Genomic DNA, 19,519 nt, shown 5'->3' with positions numbered 1-19,519 from the left:
TTGAGTTAACATATTTCCTCGCCTCCCAATGAGGATAACCTCATTGTGCACCCCAATAGTGCAAGTTTCACCGCAAACAATTTTAAATCGCTTGCCTATACGTCCTTTGAGTTTCTGGTACCCAATGAGACCCAACTAAAATACGTCGTGGTGGGATTTAATGAAAAAAGTTTGCTACCATTTTAGTATCCGGCTAATGATATTTTGACTCCCCACACTACCTTCAAATGTATGTTTACTTTGAATCGTGGCGACGGGAACGTGTAACCGGATGCAGTTACAATTCTCAAACCCCTGTTGGCGTTCGTGTCGTAGAGTTAGCGTTTATGGTACCGGTATTGATAACTCTTTATTTGTAACTTACAGTTCACGAATTACTCTATAAACACCCTGTACTTTCTATTAATTTGAAGGTTAGGCTAAGTAAGATCTAGCATAACAACATCTGAACACAGAAACATGGGGTCTGATAAAGAGCAGGGGGTCTTAGTGACTGGAGGGGCCGGATTCATCGGAAGTCACACGGTGGTCGAGCTACTTGAAAGAAATGTCCCGGTGATTGTTATTGATAATATGACAAATGCTACTGCGAGTAAAGACGAAGAAGAACTTCCGCCTGTTCTACAACGAATCAAAAAGATTGTTGTAAGTTTATTTTTTTTGCATGTTCCAGGATTGGATTTTTATATCCATTCAATGGAAATGATATAATCGAAAATAAGAAAGGTTTTAGCAAAGTAAACGCCGTAACTGCTTGAATACCTGAATAACGTCTAATAAGAATGTGATGTAAAATGAACGCTGTAACTGCTTAAATAACGAAAATGTAACATGAAATCAACGCATGAACTGCTGAAATAATGCCAAACAAAAATGTGATGTGAAATTTTATTGTATTATTTGAAAAAAGTCTGTATGGCGCAGAAAGAAATTCCTAATACTGTAATACAAAAAGGCAAAATTTGTGTGAGCTGGAATCTTGTTCTTACAATTTCAGAATCCACAACAAGGTGAAAAACTTCATTTTATCAAAGGAAGTTTTGGTGATGTTGAACTGCTCGAAAAAATCTTCACAAAATATGCAATATCAGCAGTTATCCATTTTGGTGGCTTCAAAGCAGTAGGAGAATCAAAAGAGTTGCCAATGATGTATTATAGTAATAATGTTGGTGGTGAGTATCGAATTAAACCACCGCCTATATGTGTTTTGGGATTGGGACCCCAACCCCAAGTCGAGATCAAACAGTCATCAGAGTCCCAGTAAATTTTAGACTTAAAAGAGTCCCATGCGGAGTCATTGTACTCAAGTTGAATCTCTTCTTTTCGAGTTACATGATGATTACGTGTCATAGAAATAGATAACTATGAAATATGAATTCAATTCCATCTTGTGTTAATCGAATTTTCAAAATTGAAATCACTCTGGTGGTGTCATCACAGTCATTCAGCTGAATTTTGGTCAGTCAGGTGGGGTTGGGAATGCAAAATTCCTTTTGTCGCACCCTCTAGAAGTTAAAGAGGTACACGAGACCGGAATTTTGATCTCAAACTACTAAATTTTGTATCCATTCTTTGCCCAAAATGAAACAGTTAAAGAAATTTGTGAAACGTAACAAACATGTATTTTGGTCTAATTAGTTGTTTCGATGAAATTTTCCAATTTCATTTTAAACTCTATAATAATTTTTTATATAAGAACTCTAGGAAACTAAAATATTTATTGAATAATTTTTAGGAACTTTGAAGTTGATACAAAGTATGCAAAAGCACAATGTAACGAATATGATATTTAGTAGTTCGGCTACGGTTTACTCTGCTCCCGGTCCAGATGATTTGCCTTTGAGTGAGAAATCACTGACTGGAAGTTGTACCTGTCCATATGCCAGGTATTATATTATTTTGGGTGAATTAAACTTTTTTGCTTGCAGCGAGCGTCGTTTGTATTCTTTATCTTTGAAAGCTATCTTGTAGGCTCAGATAATCATCTTATCAATCTATTGATCAGTTGCAAAATCTTTCTAAAAATTGATTGTTAGTTTCTATTTGTGCTCTGGAACACAAATTATTTCAAATTGATTATCCGTAGACGCTTTAGGCTATTTAAGATTGTAAATGAATATCTGATTAAATTGGTTGCATGATGGAAGTATTTTACTGTTATTCAGAGTGCCTAAATTTTCCACGCTGTTGCTCTTTTTATATAGTTTTTACTCGTTTCTCACTCGAATGCAGATAAAACTCTCAATTTTTAATGTTTTTTTAAATGCTTGTATTTTGGTGTTATGGTGATTTAGGAAATTTCGTTTAACGCGCTCCCATCGGTTATATTATTTGCCACATTCAATAATATAATGAAAAAAACTAATGAAAGTAAAAGAACAAATGCAATATAGTCAAAGAATTCAATAAATCACAGTAAGTTTGCTTCAAATTGATGCTGCTCTTGGCACCCAGAGAACCACTTTGGCCACCTAGGGTGGTCGAGAACTCACATCGAGAAACAGTGAATTTGAATTTATTTTAATTTTGCTGAGGTTCTTTTCTATCATGAAAAGTTTTTCTGTAGTAAGATTATCAATTAGGTAAAATAATCCAGGAATCCAGCATGTTAATCGCCTATTGGATTTATTCAAAATTGGAATAGGTTCTCACATTTTAATACATTACACTTAAGTATTGTGATAGAGCATGGGCGGCCATCGATGGCGAGTATTATGGTGCTTCTTTTTATAATGTGTTAGATAGCAAATTGAATGCCATTTTGCTATTTATTCGAATGTAGTCCTTACTATCAATTTCCAAAATTCTCAGCACTAAATTCTTCATTGAAAATATCTTGCGTGATCTTTGCTATGCTGACAAAAATTGGACAGTGATATCTCTACGTTATTTCAATCCTGTTGGTGCTCATGCTTCAGGTGAAATTGGTGAAGATCCAAAAGGCATTCCTAATAATTTAATGCCTTTCATTGCACAGGTGATGCATGCAAAAATATTCAAAATTTGAAATTTTCAGCTTTCTGTGATTTGTGTAAGGTGCTCGTGTACAGTTATCAATCAGCTTATTATTGCATTCCAAGAAAGGATATGTGGGGCATCTTTTTTAGGGTAGGATAGGATTTACATATTCATCCTGGGGGAGGGGAAAGCCGATAAGACGGCTCAATCATGGGGCGAACGGCAGCCTCTCATCCTGTTACCAGTCCATATTGGGTATTGGATTACGATAGTTAGCCACGACCAGCATTTAGGTGAACCACCCTAAGGCGCGAGGAGTCCAGCAATCCTCTCGCACATAATTCAACCTGCGAACCCATGCAGGGTAAACAGAGGTCCAGTAGCGAGCGTATTCTTCATGCATGATGGGAAATATGTGCTTTACTAACATTTGTTTGAAAAGCTACACAGATTGTCTAAATTAGTGTTAACAAGCCGAATCATAAAGATTATATCATGAATTTGTGCTTAACATAAATACATGCCTACGACGTGAATTAGACTGTTTGCTGGATATATATATATATATATCACATAAAATTGGTGTCTATGCTAACCTAATATAATGCTATGCATGATTTTGAATATTCAATGATTATATATGATATTTTTTTACCATCTTATTAGAAAAGTCTGTGATTTATGCCACTAACTAAGATGTATCAAAGGCTGCTACTGTAGTCTATAAGGACTGGAATACCGGCAAATACTGGTGTTTAAAACCACTGGGTGCCGGACTTGAAAATTTTTGAATCAATATTGTTATGGAAACAACCAAGTGTATGGGAATTCCACAAAGTATTTTTATTCAAATATTTTGATAGGTTGCTGTCAAACGTAGAGAGCATCTCAACATTTATGGGAATGATTACCAAACGAAAGATGGCACTGGTGTTCGTGACTATGTCCACGTTGTTGATCTTGCCAAGGGACACACAGCAGCCTTAGACGTGAGTTAATTATTAGGAGATGAACTGGATTTTTTGTATTCATAATGGTAGCTTCATACTTGTATAGCCTACATTACAAAAGTTGATCATTTGTAATAATAATAATGATCATTTTGTCAACAAGAGAGCAGTGTGAAGGTTGAATGACTATATGGCCACCGCAATGTCAGTAAATTTTAATTTTCAAAGAATTTAAAGATTGCTACATGGAATGTTAAAAAAATTGTACTGAATGTCATATGGTGGGTAATTATGAAAACCTGCAAAATTTAGGTTGAAGAATCCTATTTCCCCAGCGGCCAAAATGCGCTTCAGAAGTGTGTGTACCAATATGGAGGTAACTAATTCAATATTGCATGCTAGCTCTTTGTGGTCTACATACAATTACAAGGAAAGATATTAGGGAAAGCAATCTCATTGAAGACAAATATTTGTGCAATTTATTAAGTATTTTTCATTCCAGGTGTTGCCAAAAAAGAATGGGTTTCATACCTACAACCTAGGTACTGGTATCGGAACTTCTGTTCTTGAAATGTTAAAATATTTTGGTGAAGTTGTTGGAAGAGAATTACCTTACAAGTAAGTGTGAATAGGTTTTATTTGCCAAGTGGGTGTTAATCTTTTTTCGACTACATTAATCACTTTTCAAGACTGGGCTACTATTATGTTTGCTGAACATGGCCCACTGATAAATTGTGGATTAAGTGGATATAACTATACTCTGAATGGGAATGAGCTTGATGGGGATGATTTGAGATTATATCAAAACTAGGTTGCTACAGCTTTCTCCCAACTGAGATTGTTTGTTATGAGTTTTGTCAAAAAGGAATGAAAACTATATCTCATTTGGATTATTATGATTTAACTCTGAACAAGCTCTGGATAAGGGCCACTGATGTTGCCAGTTAGTATATTTCATAAATGCAAAAATCCATTTAATATAGCTTACTAATTCATTACATTCTTGGTGTGGGTTTTTAATACGAAGGGAACCCCCAACAAACTCAACACGAGCCATCTAATTAGAGTCATTGAATTGTAGAGTATACTAGTAACGGAAACTCTCACTATGAACAGTAGAGAAGAATAGGATTTTCCTATTTATTCATACCTGATATGGGAATGATTAACCAGTTATTTATCTCAGATGGACATTATGGTAAAGTAAGTCGCAACCGATCAACATTATGTAGCCAACCTGGAATGCCGAAGAGTACAGTAATCTTCTCGCACATAATTATTCACTTTTATCATAACCGCATTTGTTGTTTCAATATTTTACAAAAATTAAGGTGGATAAGCTATTGATCATATTTATATATTCTGATGTTCATTTTAAACTTTGTGAAATAATAGAAGGTTTTACGACATACTTTCGTAACAAGGAAGGATGTTTTCAAGAGCTATCTTGGATAAATTAAGAGCAATTGAATACCTCTCTGTAAAACCTCAAATCTAAATCAATTTTGTTATTTGACAGAATATGTGATAGGCGTCCTGGTGACTTAGCAGTAATGTACTGCGACGCATCATTAGCTGAGAAAGAGCTAGGTTGGACTGCAACAAAGAGTGTTAAAGAAATGTGTGAAGATTTATGGAAATTTCAATCCAAAAATCCAAATGGTTATTTACCGTGATAATTTTGAAAAAAAAAAAATTTACTGTATTTTTCAATCCATGACAAATGAATTTTTAGCCTGCCATTCCTGACATCCACCGTAATTATATATATGGTGTGCGTTATATAAATCATGCTATTTTGCATAGTTAGCGCATTACCCATGTTTGTGATAGAGAATTTTAATTCAGCACCATTGTTTACTTCAATTATCATGTTTTAGGTGTAATTATTCCTCAAAATCAAATTATTCTTCAATTTTCAATATTTATTCTTATATACTCTTTCTGTGTTATAACTTATTGCTATCCACATACTTCAATGAGACCTGTTCTTACTCTCATTATATAAATTTTCTCAATTTTGCCACACTTGACCTAGAGAACTAACAATCATTTGTTCTTTGGTGAATACAATAATATATATATGGCCTGAGATATGACCAAGGGATAACTTGGTTGAGGAATTTGACCACCTTTGTTTTTATTTATCAATAATGAGATATTTTGGAACAGTACTCTATTATATGAAGTTTTTTTTTATATTCAAATATTAATTTTGTTTTCAAACTTTTTGTATTTGTACTTTACTTATGATCCACCTAATTTTACTTGAGAACAAAATTCCTGATTTTTATTTTTTACTCTGCTAGACATGAATTAAATTCTCGGCCATTTCTGATACAATATTCGACTGATAAATTGTTTGATTTTAAAATAACTCGTTTAAAGAATTCCAGCTAAAAGTATAAACAAAAGCTATACCCTTTTCTGACATTCAAATTGTTCCGACGAAGCTACCATTATATCTTCAATTAGCGATGCTATAAATGTTTTTATTTTATAATTCTTTAATTGCATGTGTAGAAAATTATATATGTTTATAATATTGTATTCCTAATTTAATTTACTCGTTACTGTACTACATTAGTAAGTTGTCAAATTCATGCAGTTACTCTATTCTTTGCACTATTAATTTATTGATTTTTAAAGAAGCCATGGTCCATTTTGGAAATGACTATTAGTAAAATTGAACCCAAACAGCGCCATGCATAAAAAATCGATAATTATGGATGTCTATCTCGATAATTGTATTCTGCAAATCTACATTTCCATATAATGAATGGTTTTGTCGATGTTTTTGAACATTTACTGATGCAAAGTTTATAACCAAATATTTCATCAAAACTGTACCTCGGTCTTCAAAAAATTTTACTATCATACTGATATACATACGCTGTTTTTAGGTAATTTTAATAATTGCTAGATCCTTCAAATATATATTAGTACACAATCTAATGAGTTTTTTTTTGACTTAGTGAGCAGAAGTGAATTGATGTTGTCTCTGTATGGGGATTTAGCTATGCTTTAACTGCGGTTTTGCAACATCTGTGGGAGGATAAAAAAGTCAGACTGGCTAGTTGGAGGTTATTTCCAGGAAGGCCTGCCTATCTCTGTGTTATTGGGGCCATACTACGATACTTCATGATTGGAAATTCGTTTTTTTTTTATTAGGTGAAAATAAATGAGATTGGGCCGTGGAACAGGAGTCAGTTCATGAGATGTGATAATCTGGTCGAAAGTTCTAATAAGAACAAAGGAACTTACTGTATGTCAAAATTTGGTATCCTCGGAGAGGCGGGCAAAGTTAAACTTTTATCAACCTGAAGTCTTACTAAGACGTTTTCAAATAGCTTAGAGTTTGGTGTAAATCTTCCCAAACTACACTTTTAGTTGAAAGAGTTTAGGATGGTCATCAGTATGTCCACTATATTTCCATTTAGACTCGGACTTCGATATTTCCGTTCAACAGCTGAGCATTATTGAAGTCGGCCCTTAGTGGTGTGAACCCATTCTAGCTTTCCGCTGCACTGTCATGACTAAATTCAGAGGTCATACAAAGGTTATCAGTATTATATTTGTTTACTGAAATGATAATTTATAAATGTAGCTCGAATGCACTGGCATAGTAGATATGTACACAATTCCATAAAATATTTTAGTATATTACAACAAAAGTTAAAAAAAACCACTGTTCCTTTGTATTATACCATTGCATACCATGAATGACCGAATCCTTCACATTCAATAGTAAGGACAGCATTAAATGACTTTCTATTATACAGTCTTTGCGTGCGTTTCGCAAATAATAAGTGAGTTTTTTGCAATAACAGCACAACCAAAATCGGATAAATATCAAACAAACAATGATATATTAAGGTACTCAATGCTGCATCCAGTGATGAAATTTAAAATTTTAATCAAAAAACAGGTTGAACTCGCTAACAAACGGTTCATTCATTTTAGAAAATACATGTATGTCGTTACAGAATCTTCATTAACATGACATGCTCTTCATAAATCTAATATATAACTTTTGGTACGTTAAATACAACGCTAGTCTAGCGTCTCGAACAAGAACGCTGATTATTACGACATTCTAAGAATGGATCTGTGTAAACCTCACCACTGTTTATAGTCTATTGAATAGGCAATGAGTAATAATTTTGCTGTAATTCCACAAATGACAGTTATCTATATACAGAGATAGAGCAATAGTAGATCAGATCCTCAAGCTTAAACAGTTAACCAATGGGTTATTGGGATGGGTTATATCTCGCCTGTGGGGAATTGAGGGGTTGCTAGTGGCCAATATACAAATTTGTAAGTGCGCAGTAATCACAATAACGCTAAGCAAAGAAAGCTGCCCATGGTGTCAACAACCACTTTAGATTTTTAAGAAACTTCTTGTAAGCATGTTGTTGCGTGGAGGTATATCATTATGGAGGCGCAACACTATAGGAAGTTAGTTAATCAAAGCAGAGCACACCCAATTAAATCTTACCAAATTTTATCTTCAGGCTTTAGTGTGTGGGAATGAAACGCTTTCTAAAAGTGGGTGATTCAGAAAAAAAGGTTGGGAACCACTGCTCTAGTGGATATTTCAATACATATCTTGCAGAATTGAGGATTTCCTTTTCCAACTTTTTTCCATTCCCAAATGGACTGTAAAGGGGTCAACGATCAGTAGGCCCATGTTAGGACAATAATAATTCAGACACTGCAAAATGGTGTTGCCATAATCATGGCTGATCAGAGCGCTAGTCAATCCATTTTGTAGTAAAATAATAAAACATTATTATATAATCTATTTTCGAATAAAAATGTTTAGTATCGAAATTATTAAAATACAATGAAAAAAATTATGGTAAAATATTACTTAGCGCCAATTTTTGTGACGCATTTAAAAATGCTGGAAAATTAACTGTGAATTGAACAACAAGATCCCCCCTTTGGCTCAATTGTTTTGGTATGGGAAGACCTTCTCCTTGTATTCGCTTCTCGGAATTTGGTTTAATAACATCATAACATTGTATTGTTAACGTTCTTCCAGCATCTAGTGTTGGAATTTGTAGTACGCATCCAACAAGGGCCTGTTACAATAAGATTAATATATTTTACAAGATAATTTTACAATGATAGATTTTACAAATGTCGAATCAGTAACATTGTCACTGGTTAAATAAACACTGTCTGAGTCAGAACTTTTATACTCCTGTTTCGTCAATATGAAATTTGTCATCCACTATGATCAATTAACATTAATCAATACATACATACATGATACATCCTTTTTGTACTCTAGCTAGCTTCTAAGTGGAAGGGTGAATCTTTAAATAGCTACTTTAGGAAATATTTTAACACATTTGTAGCTTTTTATTAAAACATGATCCTTTGGAAAATATTGATCCAAGCCATGATAGAATACCAGCTTAAAAAACACCTACCGGTATATCTTTATATTATTTTCAAATAAAAATTTTAACATTTGCCTTTTTGTCTAAGAACCCTCAAAATACACATAAAGAACACATCCCATTCATTCAAGATTTATTACTTCCTCCACCATCAAGTACATGCATCCGAAAACAAATAACTGGCTAACTAATCCCACACTCGACATGGATTGGTAACCGGACGAGAGGTCGTGGACGTGGTTCACCATATGGTCAAGCCAGCTTATCGGCTTTTCTCTCCCCCGGGACAACATGTAAATCTCATACGAAAGTAAAGATTTAAGAAATGTTTATTATACTGGCCTGCCAGAATCGTGATAATCTATCTGATCTCTCATTCAAGTGAAAAGCTTAGATGAGCATCAGATGAAACACAGAACTTTTTGTCAGGTAATCTCACCTCTTTCAATGTTAATGTTTTTTGATATATAATGTCACTTCCATCTCTCTGAAATATAGAATGTGGAATATCCTTCACAATGAAAATGACGTCTGCTGGTATTGTATTTGCTTTCTCATCTCCTTCTTTTGCAAATGTGATTTTGGTCCCTTCCTAGAATAGAAGAAAAAGAGAAGTTAGCAAGCTCAATCAAACAAAGAAATAAAAGTTTTTGGTCAAATACTGCAGCCCTGTATAACACCACAAAAATGTGAGGATGTTACAGATCATTTCAGACTTACAAGTAGCCCATCTTTCAAATTCAGAAGTGAAGTGATGGGAAGAAACTATATAATCTGCAACTCTGAAAAATTAGATTTGATTCAATTACATATTTCTATACCATAATTCACTTTTGGCAAAAATTAATTTGTTTTGAGATTTTGTATTAAACTTTTTTACATGATTCAAATTTTTTTATAATTTGCCTATATTTTTGCCTTATTAAAAGAGCAAATCCACCCACCTTCCACCCTCTCTTAATTTCTACGACTAAAATTTTATTTTCTGTTCTGGAAGCAAGTCCGCAAGGAGATAAACGTTTCCTTGTAATTCTCATCCGTTTAGTACAACCAGTTGCAACTTCTTCGAGTGATACTCTCAAGTCATGAATGACAGGAGGATCTTGAGGTAACTGTTTACTACGACAACCTCGTCGTGACCTACAAAAAAAGTTAGGGGTAGTTCGAGACCGATGGCAACCACCGAACCCGGGAAAATGCGATGAGGTAGTCCTACTAAATACATCTTGAAATGTATCGTCGAAGTCCATGAACATATCATCCCAATTCGTAAATGGGTCTTGTCCACCAAAAAATGAAGCAAACGTTTCTCTCGGATCATTAAAAGTATAACTACATCCAGAGTTTCCCCCATGTTTCAATCCCTGTTCTCCATATTTATCATAAACTTTCCGTTTGCAGCTGTTGCTTAAGACTTCATAAGCCTCGGCAACTTCTTTAAATCGTTCTTCAGCATCAGCGTCTTTATTTTTATCTGGATGAAATTTCAGGGCCATTTTTCGGTACGCCCTTCTTATTTCCTCGTCATTTGCGCAACGAGATATTCCAAGGATTTCATAATAACACCGATTCATTGTTTAATTCCAAGATATCATCCAGTTTATTTATTCAAAATTCGTTCACTGAAACTGCCTTTGGAATCAGCAGTTCAATTCATAATATTACATAATTAACAATACTTTAAGATAAACTTCTGTTTAAAAAAAAAATCGAAAAGCTCTATATTGATAAACAGCAGAGTGGAAATGTTATTGAAAAGTTGTTTTTTTTTTGAAAATTTGTCAACTAGCCTATAATACTGTAATACATCTTTATATCACAAACCTCAAAATGGGTGTTTGGTTTTACTTGTTGATATCGTTACAGGTGAAAAAACAGAAAATCGAAAACGGGAAGTGCTAAACAGCCAGTGAAAACTGGAAAACTGGCTAGGAGGCATACTGCTGAAGACATGCAGCAATTACTTAATTTAGAAACATTTTCGTACTTCTTTACAAAAAAGGGCTATTTCTTTCAATCAACTAAAGTCAGAAAGTCCATTGTGTCTAACTTTCCAATCACAGAGCTTAAGTTGTTAGGTGTCAGAGTGTAGGTACTCGAATACAAGAATATGTACAGATATTGTACATGCGAACATGGGACAGACAGAATGACATGGGCCTTTCCCTGGGTAAATATGAAACGTTATTTATTTATTTTTTTCAATGTGTTAATATATGTTCATCACATTACACATCACCATCCTATATAATCCCCATCAGCATTGTATGTTCGATTAATTCAGCATCAGTATCATCCAAATTTTTCAAATACAAAAAAAAATATGAAACGTCAGAACGTTATTACAATGTCTGAATGTAGACCCGACCACCACTACGACTAGAAACTTTTGTAAGACACGAAATTAACTATAAACAAAACACCTATAAATTGAAGCTCAAGCCTAAACCGTACAATAGAGCAATATATTACGATATTCCAGCTCGCAGAGCGCCAAAGCCCACGACCTTTGTCTGATTGAAACGTCATACCGAATGAGAAGTCACAGCATTCGTAGAATTTTCTGGATTTCTGTCAGATATTGTAAAAGTCAAAAATCTAACCGTTAGATGTCGCTAGCAGAATTTCTGAGTTTCTATCACGAAACCGAACTCAATGGATGACCCCAAACAAAATTCTCCCTATACTTTACTACTGAAGAATTTTGGATGCTTTTGGCTATCGCAGTTAAAGTAAAGCTCACTGGAATACATGATGGTAATTAAAATACTTCATTTACTACTAAATTTTGGAAACACACCTGAAAACTGACAAATAACACTCAAAACCACGAAAACGGGGCAATGTTAGGATAGGAATTACATATTTATCCCGGGGGAGAGGAAAGCCGATAAGACGGCTTATCCATATGGCGAACCACGGCCTCTCGTCCGGTTACCATTCCAAGTCGGGTATGGGATTAGTTTTTACTGTATTGTTTGTTTTCGGAAGCATGGACTTGGTGGTGGAGGAAGCCGTAACCGACCAGCGGTTACGTGAACCACCCTACGACGGCGAGGAGTCCAGCAATCCTCTCGCACATAACCATCCCTGCATGGGATTCGAACCTGCGAGTAATTAGAGGTGCGGTGGCGAGCGTATTCCTAACGCTTAGCCCGTTGAGCCACACCGCCGCGCCAACCATGATTGAATATCTGTTGGAGCGCTCGGACAAAGTGTCTGAGCGGATGCAAAAATGACAACCACCATAAGAACTATTTGCCTAAAATCTTCTATAAACAGAATTTAACGCTATCACTATATCTCACCAACGACTAACATAGCTCTTAACACTAAATCAATGAGGAAAACGCAATCATGAACACGGTACTTGCTGTATTTCACTCGGAAAATGTGAATAACTGTTTTTTAGAATTTTTCCACTCAGGGAAGTTTGGACTTTTGCCCTAGAAATTTTGAACAAATATCTAGGATATTTCTTGCTTAAATTTTGAGTCGCCCACACGTTGCCATACCCCGAAATATGTACATATAGACATGGCTTAGGCGTAGCTTTATTATTGTATATTTAATACTGTAGGAGTGTAGACTGTAGAGCAAACCGAACATGTCGCAGAATAAGCAATTCGCTGCTACACGTTTCGCAAAAAAGGCCGCTCGGACGTTTCGGCCGCTCAAATTTTGTATTGTAAAATTCATAATTTACAACATGTTACAATGTCACATCTATAATATTTTAGTAGGATAAATTTTGCTACGATAATATGGCCTATTTATATACCAATGCACGGTCTGGTTTGGTTACTAGTTCAAGGCTGGTAAGGGGGAATAATTAACCAATGTATCGTTCGAGTGCATGACGTTTTTGAAACACCCCCGCTCATTCTGTATATCCGAAGATTACACCAGGCGACGTCGCAAAGCTATAATAACGCTGTGTTGAAATTGTAGACGTGTGGAATTGTGTGATATCAATGAATTAATATATTTATTACACAGAATGCCATTTTTTGTTGTTCCAAATTCAACTCATTTCGCTCTATTTCAATAGAAAAAATATTTTCGTTACAATGATGCCATCTTTTTTTAGCTTCAATAGGCAATTCTGTTACGTTTCACGTGAGATCAAACACCGGGATGAACAAATTTGCTCCACTTGAACTGCGGTGCGACACTGAGAAACCCACCTTGTATGTATAGTAAAAGGCTGAATGTCAAAAAGATATGTTTATATTGCATTAATTTCAAATGAACATAAAATTAGATGAACTCTGATTTAGTCACTTTTCAAATATCTGTAAAAAGACTTGAGATTTGTACAAAATTGTTTGAAAATTTTTCGCAACTGTTTTGATACCGCGGGAGGAAATGACAAAGTTTCAGAAAAACAAAACTTGGTTTTAAAAAAGCTGAATTAATGTAATTGTGAACGAATAGTATATGAAGAATACAATTTTAAAATCATTTAATAATCGAGAAAATTCAAATCGAACTCAATTCAAAATTCCAACCTATACCTTTATCACAATTGGTTTTATAATAAAGCAGTTTGATTTTCAACTTCAAACAAATTTGCATTTTATTTAGGGTATATATCATCTCCATTGTAAGGCACGTTAACTAACTTTAATTTACTTTATTAAGATTATATTATTATTATACTACTTTCTATTAGTATTATATGTATAACAAGAGAGCTATGCTCAAATATATGGACACGTAGAGTCACATAATTTTGATGACGTCATAGCGAAAAAAAAGTAATAGCCTTCTGGAGAAAATTTTTATCTTTAACCACTAAAAATTTCAAAGCAATTGGTCCAGTATTCGAAGAGACAAGCGACTTTTAAAAACGTGTCAAGCGGTACTGAGTTAGCAGTCAGGCAGCATCTTACCTGTACACTGTAGGCCATATACGGTAATTGATCACAGAACAGTTGTTCCCTTGCAAATTTTATGTTGTTTACACTTTAGGACAGATAATTGATCACAGAACAATTCTTCCCTTTCAAATTTTATGTTGTTTCCAGTAGACTCTCATCAAAATAAACAAATATAGTAGGCTACAAGTGCTACAACGCTTGCATTACTGCACTGGTAGGACCGTGAAAGAATAAGTTACGGTAATTTCATTGTGGTAAGACACCGGTACCGGCACCAGTACCAGTATCGTACTTACGTACTGAGCTACCAGTACCGGTTAGCAGTCAGCCAGCATCTTACCTGTACACTGTAGGCCATATACGGTACCGTAATTGATCACAGAACAGTTGTTCCCTTGCAAATTTTATGTTGTTTACACTTTAGGACAGATAATTGATCACAGAACAATTCTTCCCTTTCAAATTTTATGTTGTTTCCAGTAGACTCTCGTCAAAATAAACAAATATAGTAGGCTACAAGTGCTACAACGCTTGCATTACTGCACTGGTAGGACCGTGAAAGAATAAGTTACGGTAATTTCATTGTGGTAAGACACCAGTACCAGTATCGTACTTACGTACTGAGCTACCAGTACCGGTACCGAACCTGTAGGTCTGATATTCCGTTCCGCATACGATAGGCTATAAAACTTGCATTGCAGCATTAGTAATACCGCGGAAGGAATAAGTCAATTTCACTGCGTTACGGTACCTGTATGGCAACTTACCAGTACCGACCTACAGTAGCTGTAGTACTGAGCAAGACAATCGATCGCGAAACCGCTTGAAATAAGTGTAAAACAGTGTTCCCATGAGTAAAAATAAATACCGCGAAATTTTGTATGAAATATCATATCTCATAGGATTCATATAAAATTTAAGAATAAACAAAAGTAATAGCCTTCTAGCGAAAAAATTAATCTTTAACCACTGAAAATTTCAAAGCAATTGGTCCAGTATTCGAAGAGAAAAGCGACTTTTTAAAAACGTGTCAAAGAACAACAAGAACAAGAACAAGAACAACAACAACATAATATTGAAACGATCGTTATGTCCACTACGTGTCCAATAATAGTTTCTAGTCTGGTACCGATGACAGGTAGAACATTACGTAGTAATTCTAAGTTTTTAACCAGAACTGAAGTTCAAAAATTAATTAAAACTTCTGTACATTATTATTAATATGATATTTAAACACGTCGCTTTGTTCAAAATTGTTAACATTTCAATATATGTATCTCACAAAGCTATTCTATAACTGGGAGAGGGGCCGAACATTAAACTCGTCAAATAACCCATTACTCATAATCGATAGTACATATGAAAATAGTATCCTATTTAGCGAAACAAACATCGAATAACAATTTATTGTTGAGTTATTTTAGCGTATTTACGTAATAGTACAAACAGAATCATTTCATTTCTCATCATTACCGAGATTAGTCACGATCATTAACGTCATCTGCTTTTGATTGACACTTCTCGTGATCATCAAAATATAATATATTGCACTGAGTCTTGATCATACATGGGTTTTAGATAAAATTGCACTTGAGGTGTAGTTCATTTTTTATAGTAGCTAATTGTTATTATTTTGCTATTGCCATTTTCTTTGATGTTTTACCTATCAATGATAACCAATCAGACTTTTGAAATTAAAAATGATTTAATATTTTTTTTAATTAAGTAATAGTAAAATAATAATGCTTGTGCCATTTCACCTCTAAGTGAATCAAATCATTATATATCCATTACCTTGAAACATTCTGATAATATTTTAAATTAATATAACTGCGTTTTAATGTTTTCTTTCGAATAGGTAGAACGTCTGCGAAAAGCGAAAACCAATCATACCGTTAATGAAACTAAACATAAATGGCATATAGAAAGTATTTATAAGCCTGCTTGCTCTGTTGTTAGATTATATCTTCTCAGTGTACCTGTGTATCTATTCAAAATGAGACTACCATCTGTCAGTTTACTTGTTGTTTGCATGTTCGGATTGGCATCAATGTGCCATGGCGGATACATTCCTCGATTTGCAGCGGCCAAAAGGCTAAAATGTTGGGAGTGCGAAGATGCCAGTTCTGATGCTCATTGCTTCAGAGTAGGAAAATGGAAGCAGTGTGGACCGTCACAGGTTAGTGGATTATGACAATCGAAACAATTTTTAATTATATGCAGCATCATATGTTTATGACGTGTATATCCAAACCACCTGACGTAAATACTCGGCACGTGCATTAATGCATAATTGGAACTTGATCTTTTTAATGCACGGACCACGCTAGACTAAATAGGAATTCAAATATTTGCTGACATCGCGCAATTTCGCAACTGACGCCGTGCGTCAACAATATAACATTTCTTTCTATCGTGCTCCCGAGTTCGAGTAGTTGCTGACGCATGATGATATTGCTGTAATTTATTGAGGACATCGATCATGACTAAATGAACTTTCTTGAGGGTTGTATTTTATACCTCGACGCTAAAATCAGCGAAATTTCTTGAAGTTTTCGCCATATTTATGCAATTTCGAAAACACAATAAAGATTTAAGTGAGACGGGTCTGAGCATATACATTATGAAAATAACACCATTTACTAAAACAGCTAAGACATTGGTGACGACTCGATTATTCTTAATAACTGCATGTAATCATTGTGTACTCCGTCTAATTAAATTGAAGCAAGACAAAAATAAAGTCGAACTAAAATGGGCTTTGTGAAAACGTAATTTCTGATTCTTTTATTTTACAGTCTTGCTTCGTGGAAAAACGTTATGAAAATGGCATTGAAGTTCACAAACGGGGATGTAAACAAGATTCAGCTTGTAAATCACTGATGATGCAAAATGAATTCCAATGCAATAGTCTGCAGTTCAAAAAGCATTTCCAGGAATATTCCACGTTAGTTAAATAAAATATATATGCATTATTTTGTAGAAGTTGAATTAGTGATAACTTTCAAAAGATTATTGTAAATTTGCGTAGAAATCAATAAATAGTATTTTTAAGTGCGTGAAATGTTTTACGTGCAATTGCAGTTATACCTTATTGCACACTTTACACCTCTCGTACAATTATTACAAATAATTGTCTTGATTACAGTAATCCCATCACTTGTCGACACTGTTGCGACATGAACTACTGCAATCCCACCAGAACTGATATGGCGATCAAAAATAAGTTACGAAAAAAAAACATCTCAAATAAAAAACCACCTGTGAACCGGAACGAACCAGCCACGGGCAACTATCCGATGCCACCAGTATCTCATTACTCCGTTAAAAAGAATCAGAATCCTGTCGTATACCCTACTCCACATCAGGCGAAGTACTCGACACCCTCCTCTAAAAAAGAAGAAGAAGTATGGTATACGTTGCCACATATCAAAACAACTCCTTATGGGAACCCTGACCATCCTACCAATGTTGCACCCGAAGAGAGAACAACTGAGCCCGTACCGACACCGTATCGTGGAAAGATGCCAGCAGACAGGACAATGAATTTGGGACAAGTCTACTATCCGGTAACTGATTGTTTCTTTTATATTTTTGCAGCCTACTCCGACGTTTCTTTAAACGTGTGGATAAGACTGTCATGACCCCAAATTACAAGAATTGTCACCACCAGTGGTTCATTCTAATATTTATCTGATTGAACAAGTATTCATTTTTGGGCAATGCTTTTCATTACCTAAACAATCTATTGATTTTGGCTAACAAACTTAACATTACTATTTTATATTCAGGGTATCGGTTGGATTTCTTTGACTCAGTCGAAAGAGCAGAGAGCCGCCCCACCAAGTGTTGTATACAACCAAGAAAAATCATTAGACGTCGGAATCACTCATGCAACCAAAGAACTTAATCTAAATGATTGATAAATTTCTTGGTAGTTTTAATTAAAAGGTTAATTGTTTCATTTAATGATTGATATATAATTTCATTTTTAGTTCAAATAATTTGTGAAAAACTATCGCTAATTTAATTATCAATTAATTACATTTATTAAAAGTACTTAATGGTATAATTATTGCCAGACGATAAAATCTGTATTATTTGACTTGTTATTGTTAAGTTATTGTTGCATTAGGGTTAGCAGAAGTTTATTATCTAAATTGCATGCTGACATGTCTCCGTTAAATTTTCAAGTGTTATATTTTTTAATGAATTGTTTCTGCAAACTCAAATATGATTCTATAACAAATTACTGAAATTGATTTTATCTTATGCTCAAATATGTTTGTGTAATGTTTGGCTAACAAATTCGACAAATAAATATTTTCTTGGGTTACTTGTCCTATTTTTACTTTAAGACAGATTTTTCTCAATATAGAAAGTTTTTCTTATCCGCTATCCGCACCGAATCAGTTGCAGGCAATGAATGGAACTCCATGGGTCAAACGATCTAGAAATTCTGGGCATGAAGGTTGCAATGTTCGCTGTTTAGCATTGCATTTATATTCTGCCATTATTTGTTAAATTTTAAATTTCTGACTCAACAATCGATTGGAAATTGAAATTGATCTGAGAAATTAAGACTCGATCTCTCAATACTACTATACTTATGGACATGATTGAGTTAGCAACTCTTTCAATATTTTTTATTTTGTACAAGTTAGATGGGGGGACCAACGAATAGATCCTTACAAATTACGTAAAGGTTCATTCGCTGAATCAGATATTTCCGAGAATCTTGCGGATTACATTTCTGTGCGTCTTATTAATATCATTTGCGACATTACGTAAACTGTTCAACAAAGTTTTGAAATATATACAATAAATTAGACACCGTATAACGTTAAATGTTAAGTTGATATTAGAATGGTATTTATAATTTTATTGTTCATTATCATAGATAAACTATTCATAAATATGATTGATATTAGCTGTAATATGGTATAGTTTAGTTAGAACTGATTTCCATCGCGCCATTGATTACCAGACTTTCGAATCCCTGAAATGTTTATTGTGCAAGAAGGTATTTTCGCTTCCCATCACGGCCATATGGAGCGTTAAATCGCCAACTAGTTCCATGTTCGAATTGGACTTGTAAGTGAACGCGGACCGTTGTCTTTTTAAACGTTTACGACACTGGAAAATATATATTATAAGGTCACACCCTATACCTTTTATCATCAAATTACCCCCATAAACAAGTGACGACATTATATAGTACATAAGAGACTATTGCATTTATCAATTAAATTACGACAAATGTATAAATAATTTAGGTTATTCAAACAGACAATTCCAGCATCTTGTGGAAACA

At 34.4% G+C, this 19,519-nt stretch overlaps 3 protein-coding genes across 3 annotated transcripts; 2 read left to right on the top strand and 1 right to left on the bottom strand.

Moving 5' to 3' along the window:
• Nucleotides 1–353: 353 nt before the first annotated feature.
• Nucleotides 354–6,858, top strand: LOC120339067 (UDP-glucose 4-epimerase-like). Its single transcript, XM_039407120.2, has 7 exons — nt 354–645; nt 998–1,172; nt 1,736–1,886; nt 2,812–2,977; nt 3,822–3,947; nt 4,411–4,526; nt 5,428–6,858. The coding sequence occupies exons 1-7, from the start codon at nt 460–462 to the stop codon at nt 5,582–5,584; spliced, it is 1,077 nt and encodes a 358-aa protein (XP_039263054.2). The 5' UTR covers nt 354–459; the 3' UTR covers nt 5,585–6,858.
• Nucleotides 6,859–7,462: 604 nt separating this feature from the next.
• LOC120339083 (dnaJ homolog subfamily B member 1-like) lies at nt 7,463–11,031 on the bottom strand. Its single transcript, XM_039407145.2, has 3 exons — nt 10,267–11,031; nt 9,762–9,914; nt 7,463–8,998 (listed from the first exon to the last, which is right to left on the bottom strand). The coding sequence occupies exons 1-3, from the start codon at nt 10,894–10,896 to the stop codon at nt 8,768–8,770; spliced, it is 1,014 nt and encodes a 337-aa protein (XP_039263079.2). The 5' UTR covers nt 10,897–11,031; the 3' UTR covers nt 7,463–8,767.
• A 2,442-nt stretch (nt 11,032–13,473) lies between these two features.
• On the top strand, nt 13,474–18,535 carry LOC120339124 (uncharacterized). Its single transcript, XM_039407205.2, has 5 exons — nt 13,474–13,512; nt 16,180–16,384; nt 17,004–17,152; nt 17,354–17,774; nt 17,997–18,535. Exons 2-5 carry the CDS (start codon nt 16,202–16,204, stop codon nt 18,126–18,128), a joined length of 885 nt encoding a protein of 294 aa, XP_039263139.1. The 5' UTR covers nt 13,474–13,512; nt 16,180–16,201; the 3' UTR covers nt 18,129–18,535.
• Nucleotides 18,536–19,519: the final 984 nt, after the last annotated feature.

Source organism: Styela clava, chromosome 1, assembly GCF_964204865.1.
Source record: "Styela clava chromosome 1, kaStyClav1.hap1.2, whole genome shotgun sequence".
In the NCBI taxonomy this organism is placed as follows: Eukaryota; Metazoa; Chordata; class Ascidiacea; order Stolidobranchia; family Styelidae; genus Styela; species Styela clava.
This window is presented reverse-complemented; position numbering and strand designations above follow the sequence as displayed.